General features: G+C 36.1%; 1 protein-coding gene across 3 annotated transcripts; it reads left to right on the top strand.

Annotated features, from left to right (window-relative positions):
• The first annotated feature begins 274 nt into the window (after positions 1–274).
• On the top strand, positions 275–17,184 carry espnlb (espin like b). 3 transcript variants are annotated; one of them, XM_051132907.1, is made up of 10 exons: positions 275–575; positions 859–1,049; positions 4,097–4,283; positions 4,374–4,556; positions 4,678–4,809; positions 13,216–13,335; positions 13,422–13,548; positions 13,711–13,832; positions 15,185–15,358; positions 15,452–17,184. In XM_051132907.1, the coding sequence occupies exons 1-10, from the start codon at positions 282–284 to the stop codon at positions 16,937–16,939; spliced, it is 3,018 nt and encodes a 1,005-aa protein (XP_050988864.1). In that variant the 5' UTR covers positions 275–281; the 3' UTR covers positions 16,940–17,184. The 3 variants fall into 3 exon arrangements, with proteins under 3 accessions (XP_050988864.1, XP_050988856.1, XP_050988847.1); XM_051132899.1 differs by having other exon boundaries at positions 13,213–13,335; positions 13,425–13,548; XM_051132890.1 differs by having other exon boundaries at positions 13,213–13,335.
• Positions 17,185–19,113: the final 1,929 nt, after the last annotated feature.

Here is a 19,113-nt window from a genome sequence, read left to right as displayed (position 1 = left end):
TAGTTAAAAATTACTTTCAGCTTTCTTATTCACTTACGGTCTTTCTAACTCTTCAAAGTAACACACTGTTATTGTATCAGGGAATATAAGCAGATGTATGTTTTCACATGAGGGCTCTCATTACATTTCTGGCTCAGTGCTTATACACCCCCTTCATCTCTCCCATGGACATCTGTCAGCAAGCTCAGGTATCATTTTAGAGAGGGAGCGAGAGCAAGAGAGATAGTTGGGTTCAGCCCAAGGACCCCTGCCACTTTAGTCTTGCCTGGCCGTGGTCTAGCATGGTGCTCCACAGAGCCATTCAGGCAGCTCGTGAAGGGGATATAGAAGCTCTGAGGGCCCTGCATGTGTCCGGATGTCTCAGTCCTACCATCACAGATGCCCAGGGAGCTTCTCCTGTCCACCACGCCGCCCGCTGCGGCCAACTGGAGTGCCTGGAATTTCTGGTGAACGATGGTTGTTTCCCCTGCCACACCCGTACGAAGAATGGCGCCACGGCCGCCCATGATGCTGCTGCCACTGGGCACGTGCGGGAGCTGCAGTGGCTGCTGAGACAGAACAAGTGTGGGATTGAGGTGAGTGCCATGATATATCGAGAGATAAATGACATTTGACAGCTGAATTGATGGTGCTTGGCTGTGTCAGTTTCCTTTACTGTCAATTACACAGGTCACTGATGATGGATGTGCAATGTGAGTAAAGAAGCACCTCTTTTATTAATATCACTGACGGTATAATAGCATATCAGTATATTGAAAGGTCATTGTGATGTACTACTTACTATGCCCATAATTCAGACACCTTTAAACTGGGTATTGAATGCTGATGTTCGTCTTTGTGCCCGTCTCTGGCCTGCAGGATCGTGATGGCGAAGGAGCGACGGCCCTGCACCTGGCTGCCAGGTTTGGCCATGCGGAGGCAGTACAGTGGCTGTTGTTTGAGGGAGGAAGCACAGAGGCAGAGACAGATTGTGGAGCTCGACCTGTCCATTATGCTGCAGCTAGCGGAGACCTCACTTCCCTCAAACTGCTCATGTCCTGCTCTCCACGGTGAGGCTCACAGACAGTTACAACATCCCTGATTGGCTAAACACTTACAGATGAAGCCAAACGTTTACAAACACCGTGCAGAATCTGCAAAATCTTAATTAGGCATCATACAAAATGCATGTTATTTAAAAGAATAGTTGAAGTTAACAAAACTACCCTATTCAAAAGTTTACATGTTGTTACCTGAATGATCCACAGCTGTGTTTTTTTGTTTACTGTTCATGAGTCCCTTATTTGTCCTGAACAGTTAAACTGCTGTTCTTTTACGTCCCAAAATTCTTTGGTTTTTCAGCATTTTTGTGTATTTGAACCCTTTCCAACAATGACTGTATGATTTTGAGATCCATCTTTTCACACTGAGGACAACTGAGGGACTCATATGCAACTATTACAGACGGTTCAAATGCTCACTGATGCTTCAGAAGAAAACACAACACATTAAGAGCCAGGGGGTGAAAGCTATTTGAATTTGAAGATCGGTAAATTATCGGCTCTAATGCGTGGTTTTTCCTTCTGGAGCATCAGTGAGCATTTGAACCTTCTGTAATAGTTGCATATGAGTCCCTCAGTTGTCCTCAGTGTGAAAAGATGGATCTCAAAATCATACAGTCATTTTTGCAAAGGGTTCAAATTCACAAAAATGCTGGAAAACCAAAGAATTTGTGGGACCTGAAGGATTTTTCTGAAGAACAGCGGGCATTTTAACAGTTCAAGACAAACAAGGGACTCATGAACAACTATCACTAAACAAAAAAACACAGCTGTGGATCATTCAGGTAACAACACAGTATTAAGAATCAAGCGTATGTAAACGTTTGAAAGGTCATTTTTTAAAATAAATTTAACTATTATTTTCTCTTGTGGACTATAAATGTCTTTTATATGAAATATCTTATTCAGGTTAGTACTAAATAAAAAATAAAAAAAATTTTTTTAAAATGCATACATCTTATTTTGGTAAAATAATTAACATTTTGCAGATTCTGCAAGGTGTATTTAAACTTTTGACCTCAAATGTATTCATTCACCTTTTACTCACACTCATGTCATTCCAAACCTTTATGACTTTACTGTTTCTGTGAAACACAAAAAAATATATTTTGAAAAAAATAGTTTGTTAGTTTGATTACTAACATTCTTCAGATTATCATCTTTTATATTCTGCAAATGAAAGTAAGTCATACAGGTTTGGAACTACCTAAAAACAGTGATTCGCTTTTTGATTGGTTTGTTTACATCAACTATCCGAATGAACTGATTGATCAGAAATTCAAACACCACAAATATGCGAAAGATATGGAATCCATGTCCGCCACATAAGAAATATAAATTTTGTTTTGGTAATATATCATAATTGTAACAAATATTTTAGACTATTTTTATGTCATAATTAAGTCTTTCTGAGATGCAAAGTCATAAACTGTAGATACTTACTTAAAGGGATGGTTCACCCAAAAATGAAAATTCTGTCATTAATCCAAACCTGTAAGACCTTTGTTCATCTTCAGAACACAAATTAAGATATTTCTGATGAAATCCGAGAGCTTTCTGACCCTGCATAGACAGCAACACAACTGACATGTTCAAGGCCCAATAAGGTACCAAGAGCCTCAACAAAATAGTCCATCATTTTACGAAGCTACGAGAAAGATCTTGATTTCATAAAAAAATATCTTAATTTGTGTTCCAAAGATGAACGAAGGTCTTACAGGTTTGGAACGACGTGAGAGTGAGTAATTAATGACAGTTAAGATGGCAGCCACTGAAGCCAGCAAACGAACTGGGTTAGAGATCGCAGATTTTACCCGACCTAAAAAACCTCGGCATCCACCTAAAAAGCTCTAAGACCAGAGACATATTAAAACGAGGATTAAATCATCTCATCAAGTGACAGTGTAAGGCTCGTTGCCTTCCACTGTCAGTTGCCTCATTCCATTGCACGTCCTCAAACTGACGCCCGTGTAAGCATCGCATCTGAGGAGGAGGGGGCAGGAGAAACAATATTTTGAATTTGGACTGCAGTACCCATTTCAACCACGAGCTGTCAATATTACATACTGCACATTTAATTTTGACTTATGGCTTTGTCATAATTTACCAAAGCATGATTTTTTTGTTGTGAAAATAAACTTCCATAGACAGCGGACTTTTTCATAGTTGTGTTGCTGCATTGCTACTCAGTGGAAAAAAAGCAACTCTACTGGAAAAAGCTGTTTTTTTTTAAACAACGACTCAACTACTTTAGTCACTTTAGTAAAAGTATAGTTTAGTTAGCATTGCTCCCAATGCTACATGTGACTGTTTGTGTTTACATGAGCAAAACCACAAGTCATGCTTAGACAAATACACTAAAGACAGCAGCTCAGAGTCACGTTGCCATTTCTTGAGAACTGCTGCTCATCAGGGAGGCTGGGGAAAGGTCATCTGACACATGTCAAACTTGCCATCTGGGCTCTGTCCTCTATAATACATGAGCAGACACTTGCCTGCCACATGTCACCACCTGTGCCTTTACTGTACATCTGCACTGCCACCAAGAACTACTTGACGATGCAATAGCGCTTATACCTCCCACTACAAGTTAACTACATTTACATGCAACCAAGTAATTCATTAGTATTTAGATTGATGGCTCAATTGGATTGAAAAACCTTCTTGTAACCTTCTTCGATAGTTTACCCAAAAAGGAAAATTCTGTCATTAATTACTCTCATGTCGTTCCAAACCTTTAACACCATAGTTCATCTTCGGAACACAAATTAAGATATTTTTGATGAAATCCAAGAGCTTTCTGACCCTGCATAGACAGCAATGCAACTAACACGTTAAAGGCCCAGAAAGGTAGTAAGGACATTGTTAAAATAGTCCATGTGACATCAGTGGTTCAACCGTAATATTACGAAGCTAGAAGAATACTTTTTATGCATGTAAACATACCTGATACTTCACTGAAATGAGCTATAAACAAAGTGGCTTGATACAGTAATTAAGAAGGGATGTGTTATGTTACTTTATATATGGAGTGTCTAAAATGTATTTTGGTGCAGGTGTGTGGACTGCCAGACAGGAACTGGGGCCACTCCTCTATATCTGGCCTGTCAGGAGGGGCATCTGCATTTGGTTGAATACCTTGTGAAGGACTGTGGTGCAAATGTCCATGTGCAGGCCAGAGATGGCATGAGTGTGTTACATGCAGCTGCCCACATGGGACACTACGCCTTGGTGGTCTGGCTGGTGAGTTACAGCTGCTTCAGTCACTTTTTCATGATTTTATTAAATATATTAGAGTTTATCACTGACTCCGTCTCTGATATGCATCTTTAGGCCTCCTTCACAGATCTGGATCTGTCCTGTCAAGATAAGGATGGAGCCACAGCATTGCACTTTGCTGCCAGCGAGGGCCACCATCGCATTGTGGAGCGTCTGTTACTGATGGGTGCAAAGGTGCTGAAGGACCTCTGGGGTGGGACCCCCCTGCATGACGCAGCGGAGAATGGCGAACTGGAGGTTTCTGTCACCTTTCTTTAAGATCCAGTCACAACCATGAATGCCCTTATACAGTTTAAGTAGTGTTTGAAATGCTTTCCCAGAGGATTTGAATGACGGCTCTAATCTCTTGTTCCCTCAGTGCTGCCGAGTGCTGCTGAATAATCACATCAGTCCACTAGAGAGAGATTCAGATGGGTTTACTGCAGTGGAGCTGGCAGAATACAATGGCTATCACGACTGTGCCAACTTCCTCCGTGATGCTGATGCTCATGTAAGATAATTAGTACTTTCTTCAGCACAACTTATCTGACTGAAAGCACATTTTTAATTAGGTAAGGTGTTTTTATTTCCAGTCATTTACATTCTGTTCATCAAAGTTCTATTCATTTTCATACAAATCCTTCTATATACACACTCATGTAGGGGTGTGCCATATATTAAACGATGCAATTTGACATTCTTGAGTATATCACAAAAAAAAAAACAAAATTCAAAGGGGCAAATATTCCCCTGTATGACTATTATGTCTTCGATTTGGTCAGTTACCCGATATTGGTGGTACTTGAATGTAAACAGAATGGATTGCTCGGTTAATGCACTACTGAATATGTTTTTTTGCTAATTTATGCTGTCTAAACCATGGAAAAACATGTGGAAGCTGCTAAATCAGATAGAGAAGGACGTAAGTAGGAAAGGGCGCAATATTTTGGCAAACTCGAGTTAAATGGTGGTAAAGATATGTATGAGCAGTATTAATTAAGTTATTAGCTTAATATTTTACCTACCTGACTGGAAATGATAAGAAAAAACACGAATGTTGTCAAGATTCTTGCCCTGGAAATCCTGGATCAGTTTTGCCAACCACAAACACCTTTTGTTCCTCGTTTTTTGCACTCTTCTCCTTGATTTGTTATAACTTTTGGCAGTCTAGTACTCCAAATATTTTTCCTGGTCCGAGAACTTAGTACAGCCCAAAACATAACAATAATTGACTATTTTAGCAGCAATAAGCAGAAAAATATGCAAGTTTCGTTAGGTTTAGTGGCATTGTTTACTTTCAGTGCCACCAATATGGCAATTGATGAGGCGTTGTAAAAACACTCCTGTTTTTGCTTACAGCAGAACTTTTTTTGCGTCTACGTGCAACACACCACACCAATGTGTTTCCTTGCTGAATCAATCAGCCGTTTGACAAAACTCACGCATTGATTTGTCGCCATATACTGGTCATTTTAGGTTTATATATAAAGTACATTTTCCCTTTTTTAATTGACGTTTATTAAACATCAAAACTTTATTTATGCATTTGTAACTGCAGGTTAACTGCATTCATGTCCTGCATTAAACTTTCTGTGTAACTGCATCTAAATGCCACTTCAGATGCAGATTCTGTGCCACCTCTGCACTGCAAACACAAATTTTGTTGATATTGATTTCATTTGACTGGTAACAGCCCTATAGTCTCTTACTATTTTAATTTTTTTGAATAAATGTAAGAATTTGACACAAAAGATGATGCATGCATTTAATTACGTTAGAAAAAAAAATGGCCTTATAAAGGTAAAAATGCCCATTAAAGGTAAAAATCAATTTAAACATATTGGGAATGTTAATTTAATACTTATATACAGCAAAGATACATTAAATTGATCAAAAGTGGCAATAAGACATTTAGAACATTCAAAAAAACTAAAATCCAAACAAACAAACAAAAAAAAAAAAAAAAAACACCTGTTCTTTTAAGCGTTCTATTCATCAAAAAATCCTGAAAAAATAGTATCACGGCCAAAAAAATATTATAAAACGGATAGTTCCGGTCCTTGATTCTGATTGGTTAAGCTGCGTTCAAAGCTGTTGTAAATTACTCTACAAATATACATCTTTATTTACGTTTTACTTTGTTTATTTTGTGAAACCTTACTACGTATATAGAATAACCATTTTATAAAAGCAATAAGCCCCATGAAGCCGTGGGTTACAGTGAATTTATAACAGCTAAGGGGGTTTTCGTGTCGTGCCTAACAACGCCCGTTAGCTGTTATAAATTCACTGTAAACCACGGCTTCTTGGGGCTTCTATTGCTTTATTATAATAAAAAAATGTTTTAACACCAAATCAAAATGATTTCTGTTGGATCATGTGACACTGAAGACGGGAGTAAAGGCTACTAAAAAATCTTTGCAATCACAGGAATAACTGACATTTTAAGACATATTACCCTAGAAAAAAACTATTTAAAATTTTTACTGCATTTTTGATCAAATGCAGCCTTTGTGAGACATTTTTCAAAACCATTAAAAAAAATCTGACCCTCCCCAAACAAAAAGTAGCAATTATGGGTGTATGTGTATATGAAATTGTATGAAAATTTAAAGAAAAGGGGGGAAAAGAAGACAAGAAAAGTAGCACAGGAAAAAAAGTACACAGAAATTAAACTTAATGGTAAATTATAGTTACCCTGTCAAATTTTACTAATTTAAAAGTCAGATTTACCTACTTGGGGGGACAGATAATAGTCAAAGGTTTTCCACATTTAAAAGTAATACTTAAGTACAGCAATTAAGTACTTTACACTTATGAATATTGCATACATTGACAGCTGATGATGTGGATTTTGGTTAATACTCCACCTTGTGATAGCAAACTGTTACTGCCACCTACTGCCAAAAACACTCCACTTCTCTAGCATGAATATATTTGAGCTAATGAAATAGTAGCTCACACTGGCTGAGTCATGCTACAAAATAGAGCACAAGCTACAAATAATAAAGTGCATTTAATAAACCACACACATCAGCCAACTGAGTCATTCCCGCTGAAGAACCCCTCCATTATTAATCAGATATGGGACAGGATATTCTTCACAGGAACATCCTATTCAGAAGGCTGAACAGATACTTAATCGCTTAATAATGAAGGCATTAATAATTTGATTATAATTTAATCCACATCTGCTGCGGGTAAAAGTGTTTTGATGACAATTTGTTTATTCTCATGGAGAATGTTGTCATGGGACAATTAAAAAAAAAATCTAATTTTATGAAATCTAGTTATGAAATCTTTTAGTGCATTTTTAGAATGACTATTTAGAGTGTAGCTGGACTCGGATCATTTATGTTTTCTCTAATGTCATCCACAATTTGTGAGATGGACAAAGGGTAAGGAGTACAGTCATGAGAATTCAATGACGCACCGACAGTGTATTAAACACCAATACTCTCCAAATACTTATATTTCAGCTCCGCCTCCACTGTCACTCCATTGCAAAAGGGCATCAGATACGTCACTGGTTCATAAATGAAGTGGAAACTATGCAAGCTTCATCCTGTCTTTTGATAGCATAACTACGATGGCATATTAAAACGTTATGGTCGGACACAAGCTAATTAGCAAGACACTTAGTACTGTCTGGTTGGCGCATGAAGGACCTATCAGCTATCACTCACGCCCCTCTCAGCAAGAGCTCCAGAGCTCCAGGGGCGAGGAGATATGCGATCTTCTGTCTCAGGTGTCAGAGGCCCATAAACGCAGTCAGAGGGCATTTTACTCTTGTGTTTGGAGTCGCTCATGCTCCATCAATCCATCACAAAGCCAACGAGGGAGAGAGAGAGAGAGGAGAGATGTGTGTTCTCACCAGTTTTGTTTGTTTATGCTGACATGGCATCAGTTGTTTTGTTTTGAGTGTATGGCTCTCCCCAAAGGAAAGTGTGAGCAGCACAGTGGGGTTCTTGACAATAATTATTGTTTACTAGGGAATAATTAAGATCAGTTTAATTATTAACACAGAAGCTGAATGGAGAAAAAGGCAGACATAATGCAATATAGATTGGTTAACGCTTATACAGAAAATTAACAATTTTAAAGAACTATGCTGGCACTAAAAAAACTCTGTAAAAGAAATGAAAAATTACATTTTTCTCTACAGTAATGCTTTTCTCTCTCTCTCTCTCTCTCTCTCTCTCTCTCTCTAGGTATTTGAGAATTAAATTCAAATGTTTATAAATTAGTAAAAATAATAGTAGAATTTAGTAAAATTAGTCAAATTTACTTGGTGAAAAAATCATATTGAGTGTAAATGAACTGTTTCCATATTAAATAATAATACATTTAAAATATAATATATTATAATATAATATCAGAACAGATAGAAGTGCCGGCAAATTATATATATAAAAATACAAATAATATTTAGGAAATTGTCTAAAAATGGATAGAATTCAATTCAAATGTTCATAAATTTATTTACTCTTTTTTTTTTTTTGTAAATTTTGCAATTTTCTAAAAATTGTAAATAAACTGTTTTCATTTTAAATAATAATACTTAAGTATAGCAATGTAATATAATATAATATCATATAATATAATAAAAAAAACAGTATAACTGAGCCTGCATGAAGTGCTAAATTAGTAAAATTTAGTAATTTATGGAAAAATCATATTGACTGTAAATTATTTTATAATAATATTTATGTATAGCAATTGAAAATAATATAATATAATAATAACAGTATAACAATATATATATATATATATATATATATATATATTACTACAGTATATAGTATAAACGAGTGAAATGAAATGCCTGCAAATTATATAATAATAAACTGTTTACATATTTTATAATAATACTTAAGTATAGCAATTCAAATTAATATAATATCTTATATTTAATAATATAATATAATATAATATAATATAATATAATATAATATAATATAATAACAGATCATGAAGTTATATAAAGTATATATAAGAAATTACAAATAATATTTAGGAAATATTCTAATTCGATTTAAACTTTCATAATTTTATACTCTTTTTTGTACATTTTATAATTTTCCAAAAAATTGTAAATAAACTGTTTTCATTTTTAATAATAATACTTAATAGTATAGCAATGTAAAATATATAATATAATATAATATATAATAATCTCTCTCTCTCTATATATATGAAAGTATAAATATAGAAAATTGTCTGAAAATCAAGAGAATTCAATTCAGTTCAAATGTTCATAAATTAGTCAAATTTACCAAGTTATGGAAAATTCATATTGACTGTAAATTATTTAATAATAATACCTATGTATAGCAATTGAAAATAATATGTAATATAATATAATAAAATATAATATAATATATAATAATAACAGTATAATTATATATATATATATATATATATATATATATAATATTATATATAGTATAAACGAACCTGTATGAAATGCCTGCAAATGATACAAAATATGCTTAATTGCTTGATTTATTCCATCAATCCAATAATATTATTTAAGTATAGCAATATATAATATAATATAATATAATAATGTAATATAATATTACATAATGTAATAGAGCCTGCATTAAATGCCTGTAAACGAGTAGAATTGGTGCGATCTAATGCTTAGATAGAGTTGCCTGATCTGTTCCTCCTGCATATCCAATGGTCTGTGTAACTGATGTGTGTTGACCTCTTTGCTCCACGGTCGGTTGAGGTGCCTGTGACAGAGAGGTATTAAGTGAAGCGTCTTTACATTTGCGTAACGACAAATCAGTTACGGTTAGATACTAATGTGACACCTCAGTAGAGATCAGAACTGTCTGTTCATGTGCATGTATCAATTCACCATTGAACCCTGTTCTTTCATCTCTGCCCTTTTGTGGAATTAAAGTAATTCTCTAACCACATTACAAGACAGCAAATAATGTTCAGTGATTGTAGTGTTCAATAATAATAAAAAAAAATATTAGAAACAGAAAAGCACTTCGCTGAATTTCAGAAACGTGGTAAGGAACGTGTTGCAGCCTTTAGACCTTTAAACCTGTAAAGAACAACAGTTCACCTAATCCCACCCTTTAATTATTCATACTTTACTATGAAGACCTCCTGTCTGAGCTCACTGTAGTGTGCAGATCCTTAAGCTTTTGGTCACTGGATGGCTGGAGCTCTGATGTGATTGTAGCTGCTCTCATTACACTCAGATCTTAGACTTCTGAAGAATTGACTGATAAAGGCGTGGACTGTAAGTTATTTCAGATTATTTTATAAAAACATAAACTTTGTTGTTTAACTTTTCTGAAAAAAAAAAGAAAAATTAGCATTGCATGGGTTTGTTTTTGTGATGTGAAATGTATTAATTAAATATGTATATAAATTATTAGAAAAAAACTAAAAATCCTAAAAAATGATCTTTAAAATACCTTCAGAACTAGTAAGTATTGCTTTTTTGTTCAAGAATTCAGCTTGTTCTCAGGAATGTCCAAAATATCAGATAAAAGATACTGAAAAAATGTTAATATTTTCAGAAAAGACTATATACAAGCACGACAGAATATCCTGTCATTATGGTGCGAGTAAGGAATGAGGTAATGAATGGAAACACACGACTGACGCATTCATCATGTTTAGCTCTGAGAACCAAATCTCATTTTGTTAAAATAAATAAATTAGACACTAAATGTCACATATTGTTTTTTTATACAATGCTAATGCATAATCTATAGTATGAGATCCCTCATTTAGTATATGAAGTAACTTTTTTTTTTTGAGCATGTTCAGTCAACCTCTTAAGTGCTTCACTCAATGCATAAATGCTTAATCACTGGATTACTAAATGTTACTAGAGCAAACATCTTCAACTATTTTCTTACGTTGTCTGATATACAGTGTAGATATACACAACCATTTAAAAGTTTGGGGACGGTAAGTTTTTTTTAAATGTTTTTGAAAGAAGTCTCTCATGCTCACCATGACTGCATTTATTTATTTGGGAAAAAACAGTAATGTTGTAAAATACCTGTTTTCTATTTCAATATATTTTAAAATGTAGTTTATTTCTCTGATGGTATTGCTGATTTTTCAGTAGAAAGTTCAAAAGAGCAGCATTAATTTAAACAGAAATCTTTTTCGATCATTATAAATGACGCTTTTGATCAATTTAAGGCATTTTTGCTGAATAATTAAGTACTGATTTCTTAAAGGAGACCTATTATGCTCCTTTTTACAATATGTAATATAAGGCTGTGTGTCCACCAAAGCATTTTTCCCCACGGATGGCGTATTTTTCCAATTATTGTCAGTGGGAGCACCACATTTTTTAAAACGGCAGGAGCGTGCTGAGTGCTGAGTGCCTTTTTCGCGCTGAGCGCCGAGAGTTGAAGAATGTTCAACTCTGACTAAGACGCTGTGCTCGCCCTGTCACTTTCTAGTCAGCTAACCAATCAGAGTGGAGGAGGGGCGGGACTAATACCGATTACCCCGCTTGTACAACAACTGAACAAGAATGAAGAGGTTAATATCTCAGAGTATTTATGTCTTTATCAGATGGAATTGCTTGACTACCGTATTACTGTTATTAAATATAATGGAGAAAAAAGTGTTTTCAGCAGAGCACCTGCCGTTTTCAGCTGGCTAAAAATGCTTTGGTGGACACGCAGCCTAAGTCTCACATGTCCCCAAAATGTGTTTGTGAAGTTTCAGCTCAAAATACCCCACAGATAATTTATTATATCATTTTAAAAATGCCTATTTTGAGTGGAAGTGGAAACAGACTGTTTTCATGCATGTCTCTTTAAATGCAAATGAGCTGCTGCTCCCCACCCCCTTTTCCAGAATAGGGCTGTGCCTTTACAGCTCATAACTCAGAAAACAAAACAAAACAAAACAACAAAACATCTGTTTGGTTTTGATTATCATGTCTGTCACACTGAAATCATGCTTTTTGAAACATATTAGTTTAAACTTGATAAACGGAGTGCACACATCCTAAGAAAAAAGTCACACGGCATGTGAGTACTAAACTAAGTTCTCTTTCATGTCTTATTGCGCTTAAACTGTCAAATACACACAAGTTTATGTTAAAAACTTACGAGTGACAAAAACAGTCGGTTATGTCTGTGAAGGTAAACAGCTGGGAAGGAAATCACATGTTTATAGATCTGTGTTGCAGCAGCGTAATATACAGTAGATAAATCAATAAATCCACTGCTCTCTTGTCTCCTCTGAGGCTGGGACTCTAAATCATGTTCAGTGCTCATCTGTGCAGACAAAGACAGAAAAGTTAGCATGCTTTTCTTGAACTTTTGCCATGGCATTAGAACTGGTACATTAGTGTTGCTTGCGCCGTGGGTAGAAACGTGCAGATTAAGGGGCGGTAATATTATAATGAGATCCCCTTACTACGTCACGGGAGTGAGATCTGACACACTAATTTTTTCACATGCTTGGAGCAAAAAAGCGTACCAAAACAAAGTTACTGGGTTGTCATTTTTCACAGTTTCTGGGTTGGTCGTTGCACTGGGGACACGATTATAGGACTTGAACACAAAAAAAGTCAGATTTTCATGATATGTCACCTTTAAAAAAAAAAAGAGTTTACAAGTGGCCATATGAGAAGTCAATCACTGCAATTGCAGGTATGGGTCATTTGAACCATCCGATCAGATGACTGAACTCTATAGGCAGTTTTCCTTTGTTAACTAAGTGGGAGGTCTGCTATACTAAACAGTTTGAGCTCCTGTTTCACTTTTCTCATGGCTTTTCCCCTCACTGCGGGCTCTTCACAGATCAGGGTGTACATTGTGTTTCGAGACCTGTATTTTGTGCCAATTACTAAAAGGAAATTGAGTTTAAATTCTGGTAATGACTATGTTCTTTTATTGCTCTACTCCAGCAGTCTGCAGATATTGTTCTCATAGAAGAGGAAAGGACCTTGTTTAGCACAGCTGACCCCTATCAGGACATTAAGGACCTGTCTTGTGAACTAGGACATAGCGGCAGGATGGAAAATAGCAAGGTGATGATTTTTAACTATGAACTGATTTTATCCAAATGTGACAGGATGTAGTTGTTCTTAATTGCTTTGGCTGTTGGTGTTCCTAGCAGCCAGTGAATGAAGTCCCTCCCCAGCCTCGTCCCTCTCCAGCATACCCCGATAACTCATCTGCATTACCAGCCTCCTCACAGGCTAAGAAAGGTGGAGCTGGAACCATTCAAGTGGCCTCTACAGGTAAGAGTGCATGACCATGCATGTGTTCAGCTCAAGTGAGAGTATATATGATCTACTGTCTGTAATTATCACAGACTTCTAACTGACAAAAAGGTCCACTTTCATAATAGAAAGAAATTATATTTCTAAAGTTCACTCATTTTCTTTGTTTTTGGTGTATAGTTGTAACTTCATTCAACATGAGGAAACACCTTGAGGAAGAGGAGACAGTTTTATCCCAGAAGTCCATGAGGTCGCTGAGACAAGCAGGAATCACTGCGGTCTTCACTGGACAAACAATAAATGTATGTGCTGGCCTCTATATGAAAAAGTCAACCTGAAATCACAATTGACCCTAATTATCTTTCAGGTCTTATTGTGCTTGCATCATCAGTGCCTGTTATACCAAAGACAAGACGTTTCTTCATAACTTGTCATCATAATGGAATGACTTGCTCTACCAGAAGCCCGTTTCCACCAGAATTTCATTCATTAATTCCACCAAAAAAGTCATTCAGGGTGTTTTTGAGATATAAACTGTCAATAAATTCAAAATTGTAAGAAAGAGCTGCAATTATATTTGTATTTGTATGTATATAGACATACATATAGACTGGATTGGCTGTTTAGGGCCCTAAATCGAAAGTAGGTCAGTACACTTAAATCAAATCGCGATATATATATATATATATTTTTTTTTAATGAAATCAATTAAATAGAGATGCTTTTGATTATTAAAATTTAAATTATAAAAAAATGTGATTATAAAATGGAATCCTGAAAATTAATGGAGAAATTAATGGTAAAAATGAAAATGAATTTGAGAAAAAATGTTTTGCATTAGAGAATTACATTAGAAATGTTTTTATAGAGCCTTAAAATTTATTTTTTGTTCAACTTTTAATAAATTGCTGTAAAATTTAGTATGTTTCATGATTTCTAATTAATTAGATGTCCATTTTGATTAATGTTTTCTAATTTAACCACTAAACAGAGTGTAAAAATATTAAAATGGAAAAAAATGGAATTCAGAAAAATTAAAATGAAAAAAAAAACAAAACAAAACAGAATTTGGAAAACACACACACACACACACACACACACAAAAGGTATTTAGGAAAAAATACAATGGCTTTTACAACCTTGTTCACAGGTATGTAATTTAGTGCAGATTAATATAATAAAAGTTGCAATAACAATATCAAAAAACGTTTAAAAAAGGAGCGTCTTTGCAGCTTTGGCTTAATTTTCTTTTACTTTTTTTTTTAGACAAAAATAACATTTAGTTAATGAGAATGCATAAATTTAAAGCTAATATTCATAATTTTATATTTACATTAAAAAAAGTCATTGTGAAACCTGAACTCATAAATCTCATCTTTGTTAACCCTGAAATCATACAAAATCAAATAACCCTTCATCATTTAACATTTTGACATTTTCATCAGCAATTTTATGTACAAGATTAATACTGTTTAAGTGTGAACCTGACTTTCCTCAAAAGTGGGTGTTTTGGGGTGGAAAATATGGTAAACTTTCATTCAGCTCTGAATGCACATGTGAAATAGTTTGCAGTGCCATTTATTTTGAAGTGAATGTGTTAATTTGCAACTGAGATGGTATATTGATCTCTGTGGGTTTGCACGAATGTTTACAGAAAGGTCAGAATGAAATTGTTCCACTCGCAGCACTGGAGGCAAATCTTGCTGACATTGATTCTCTGATCCCAACTCATGATGAGAACGGGAGGCCCATTGCTGAATGGAAGAGGCAGGTTATGGTGCGCAAGCTTCAGGCTCGACTGCAGGACGAAGATGTCCACAGCCGAAAAGTAAACTTCTCAAACCCCTCTAACATAAAAGTCCTTGCATAAAATACTATTGCATACAACATTACAATACTATACTTGTTTCATCTTACACAGGACAACAGTGACGAACACACTGAGGTGGATGGTTGGAGGTACTCCCAAGTCCACAATGTCATTCTGGGCCCCTTTGGAGAACTGCTTACTGAAGACGACCTGGTCTACCTGGAGGGACAGATTGAAACGATCTCCCTTCAGAAACGATGCCAGGCCTATGAATTAGAGCTTGCTCGCCTGGCGGAGGAACTGAGGACCATCCTTCCTGCTCCCATTGTTAATATTACAGTCAACACTCAGAGCCAGCAACTCCCAAACATGGAGGAATCTCTGCCTCTTCCTGTGTGGTACAGTCGCATCTCAAATATAGTAAAGAGCATGTCACTGCTCTTGACAAACATCTCAGAAACAAACAGTGAGGATGGGATCAGTAAAATGCCAAACACAGATCTGGCATCGGTCTTCACATACCAGCCAGAGAGGCAAAGTTCAATCAAAGGACGAAGGCAGAAGGTGGAAATGGAGATCCAGCAATCAGGAGTTTCTGTGAGAAATTTGAGGTCCAACTTTGAGGGTCAGATAGGAAACATCTACCCATTTGCTGGGCTTTTAAACAACACATCAGACGCAAAGCAGCAAAAGCTAACTGCATCAACAAATCGTAAGGAGCAGCAAATGGGGACAACTCAAAGCACTGACATAAATCACATTAATGACAGTGGCATAAAATGCCAACAGGCACCAGGCAAAGATGGAAATAAAGTGGTGGAGACCACCTGCTTGCGGAAGGAGCGTATTGTTGTCCTCTTTTTGAGCCACTGGAAAAGGTCTGCGTATGCAATATCAATGCGAGCCAAGATGAAACAAGAGCTTGGCACTCTTACAGGAGAAGCAATAACAGCTCCAGTCTCCAAGCCAGGAACCAGATCACTGTATCATCTTTACAGGCAAAGAACCGCAATAGACAAGATGATTGGCAACTGGAAACGCATTGCCTCAGGGGTCCCATCACGACAAATCAGGAGCCTCCAAAAGAAGCATGTGACCTACTCGCCCGAGCAGTTCCTTCCTCGTGTGGACGGCGCTCCTGTTGCTTACGACAGCTTGACCCTTGACCTATTCATGCTTGGTTATTTTCACATCCTTGAGCTGGACCTCCCAGCTGAGGAGCGCAAGATGAGGCATCTGCTATGCTTTGAAGTGTTTGACCACGTGGGGAACTTTCCCTGGGAGGCAGTCCGAGACTTCCACCGGGCCGTCCTCAGGGAGATTGAGGCTGGGAGGCGGGAATGGAAAGATGGTTTTGAGGACATCAAAATGCAATACTTTGGGAAAAGAGAAAATGCGAAATCTGTGAAGAATTCTTGTGCCGGGGTTAAAGCTGTGCCACAGGTTATCATCGAAAATACCGTATCAGTTGATGGAGGACATCCCAGTGGAGATGAAAGCAATGATTTCTCAATGTTTAGCAATGATGAAATTTGTAAATACATTGATCGGAGTTTCACCTTCTGGAAGGAGAAAGAAGCCGAGCTGTTTGATTTTTGAGATTTTTGAATGCGGTGATGGTTTACACTGTATGTGAAGACATATGATTTGAATGCAAAATAATTTTGAGGCTTTTTGAATACAGATAAATTAATGAAAAAGATGTTTTAAGTAATACAGCACCAAGTAAAATGTACCTTATATAAATGAATACCATTACACAATGATAAGAATCTGGCCAAAGGAGTTTTACAGCCATGTGCATTGCACATATTTTGATGTTTGCTCTTTCTCTTTTATAAATAAACCATGTTTTTGTTTGAAAATTGCTGTTTCATGAGATTATTCACTTCTGAGTTTTAACTTCCTATTGCACTTTTTTTAACACAAGAAACAAACTCGTATGAATGTGCATCAAAGACTGACACGGAAGAGAAGAGATTGTTAAATAAAGTTATTTTTGTTTACTTTGCGCACAAAAAGTATTCTCACAGCTTCATAAAATTATGGTTGAACCATGATGTCACATGGACTATTTTAATGATGTCCTTACTACCTTTCTGGGTCTTGAATGTATCAGTTGCTGTCTATGCAGGGTCAGAAAGCTCTTAGATTTCATATCAATATTAATATCTTAATTTGTGTTCTGAAGTTGAACAGTCTAATGGGTTTAGAATGACGTGAGGGTAATTAATAACACGCCGTAAAAATGCTTTTCTTACTTATATTTTTCTTCTTGTTTCCAGCCAAAACATCTAAAAATTCTTAAATCAAGAAGTATTTTCTAGACAAGTAACAATTATTGTCTTGTTTTTAGAAAAAAGAAGTCAAAATTAAGTAACAAGCAAAATAATCTGCCAATGGAGTAAGCAAAATGTTCTTGTTTTCTGCTTGAAATTGGATTATTTTGCTTGTTCTAGGCAAAAACTCACTTGATTTTGACTTCTTTTTTCTGAAAACAAGACAATAATTTTTACTTGTCTAGGAAATACTTCTTAATTTAAGGGGGTCATTGGATGCAAAGTTCAGTGGTTTTTAATTAATCTGTAAAAATAATATCCCCTTTCAAATTGAGCCATTAGATGCCTGTCGGTGTGGTCACTCCGACAATAGTTGATTGACATGAGCATCTTACCTCAGATCAGCTGTTACAGTCCAACCTCCATTCTTTCGATGCCGGAGCAGGGATGTAAGTTAGACAAGAATATCTCAGACTGAGTGATTGAGGTGTTGTGTTGCTGGATGTAATACAGCTGAGCCGCTGAAGATGCAGTGGATTAAGATTGTTTGTGAAGGGAACGCACCTCCCGATCTACATAAATGTGTCTATGTTTGCGCAAATATTCGTGATCCAGCTTCACCTACAGCAGAAGTGAGTATAAGGTTTTTTTTAATGAATCTTGGCAATCACCTTTCCTAATAACATGCTAGTTAGCAAGTTTAGCGGCTGAACTATTCAATTCAAACCCGGCTAAAGTAAACAGGCTTGTCACTCCACAGAAAGAAGAAAGGGGTGGGGCGAGCAGAGCTCATTAACATTTAAAGCAGCCTCACCCAGAACAGGATGATTTTTGCAAAGCTGATTTTGGTAAAAAGGGTGTTGTTTTACACAACCATTGAGAATTTTTAACCAAAGTATATTATAGACTTTTCATTAAGACCCTAAAGAATCATATCAACTTGTGGAAAATGGGCATTCGATGACTCCTTTAAGAATTTTTTGAAATTTTGGCTGGAAACAAGACAAAAAATCTAAGTAAGAAAAGCATTTTTTGCAGTGCAGAATTTTAATTTTTGGGTGAACTATCTCTTTAAGCTCAGTACATTAATATATATGTATGGTGGTGGGTGAAATGTGTGTGTGACCAGCAGGGATGTTTAGACCCCACTGAGGGACTGATGAAACATGTATAAGATGGAATGTAACACTCATTATAGCAGTAGTGCTACATAGTATAGTCCAAACCAGAAGAACTCTGAACATACACCTAAGACACAGCATATAAAAGCAATGAATCACTCAAAACAAATTATGAGGACAGAAATGTTGTGTATGTTATAACATCTTCAAAGAACTCAGTTTCTCTACTGTGCTCAACACACACATACACATTACACAAACAAGGAAACTTTAACTTGAGATAAGGAAATGACTATTCATGTGGCATGCTAATCTTCTAGCTTGTAAACAGCATTCCCCTTCTTGATATCAAAGTAAACGCTAAACTAAAGAA

This window comes from Labeo rohita, chromosome 2 (genome assembly GCF_022985175.1).
Source record: "Labeo rohita strain BAU-BD-2019 chromosome 2, IGBB_LRoh.1.0, whole genome shotgun sequence".
Classification (NCBI taxonomy): domain Eukaryota; kingdom Metazoa; phylum Chordata; class Actinopteri; order Cypriniformes; family Cyprinidae; genus Labeo; species Labeo rohita.
This window is presented reverse-complemented; position numbering and strand designations above follow the sequence as displayed.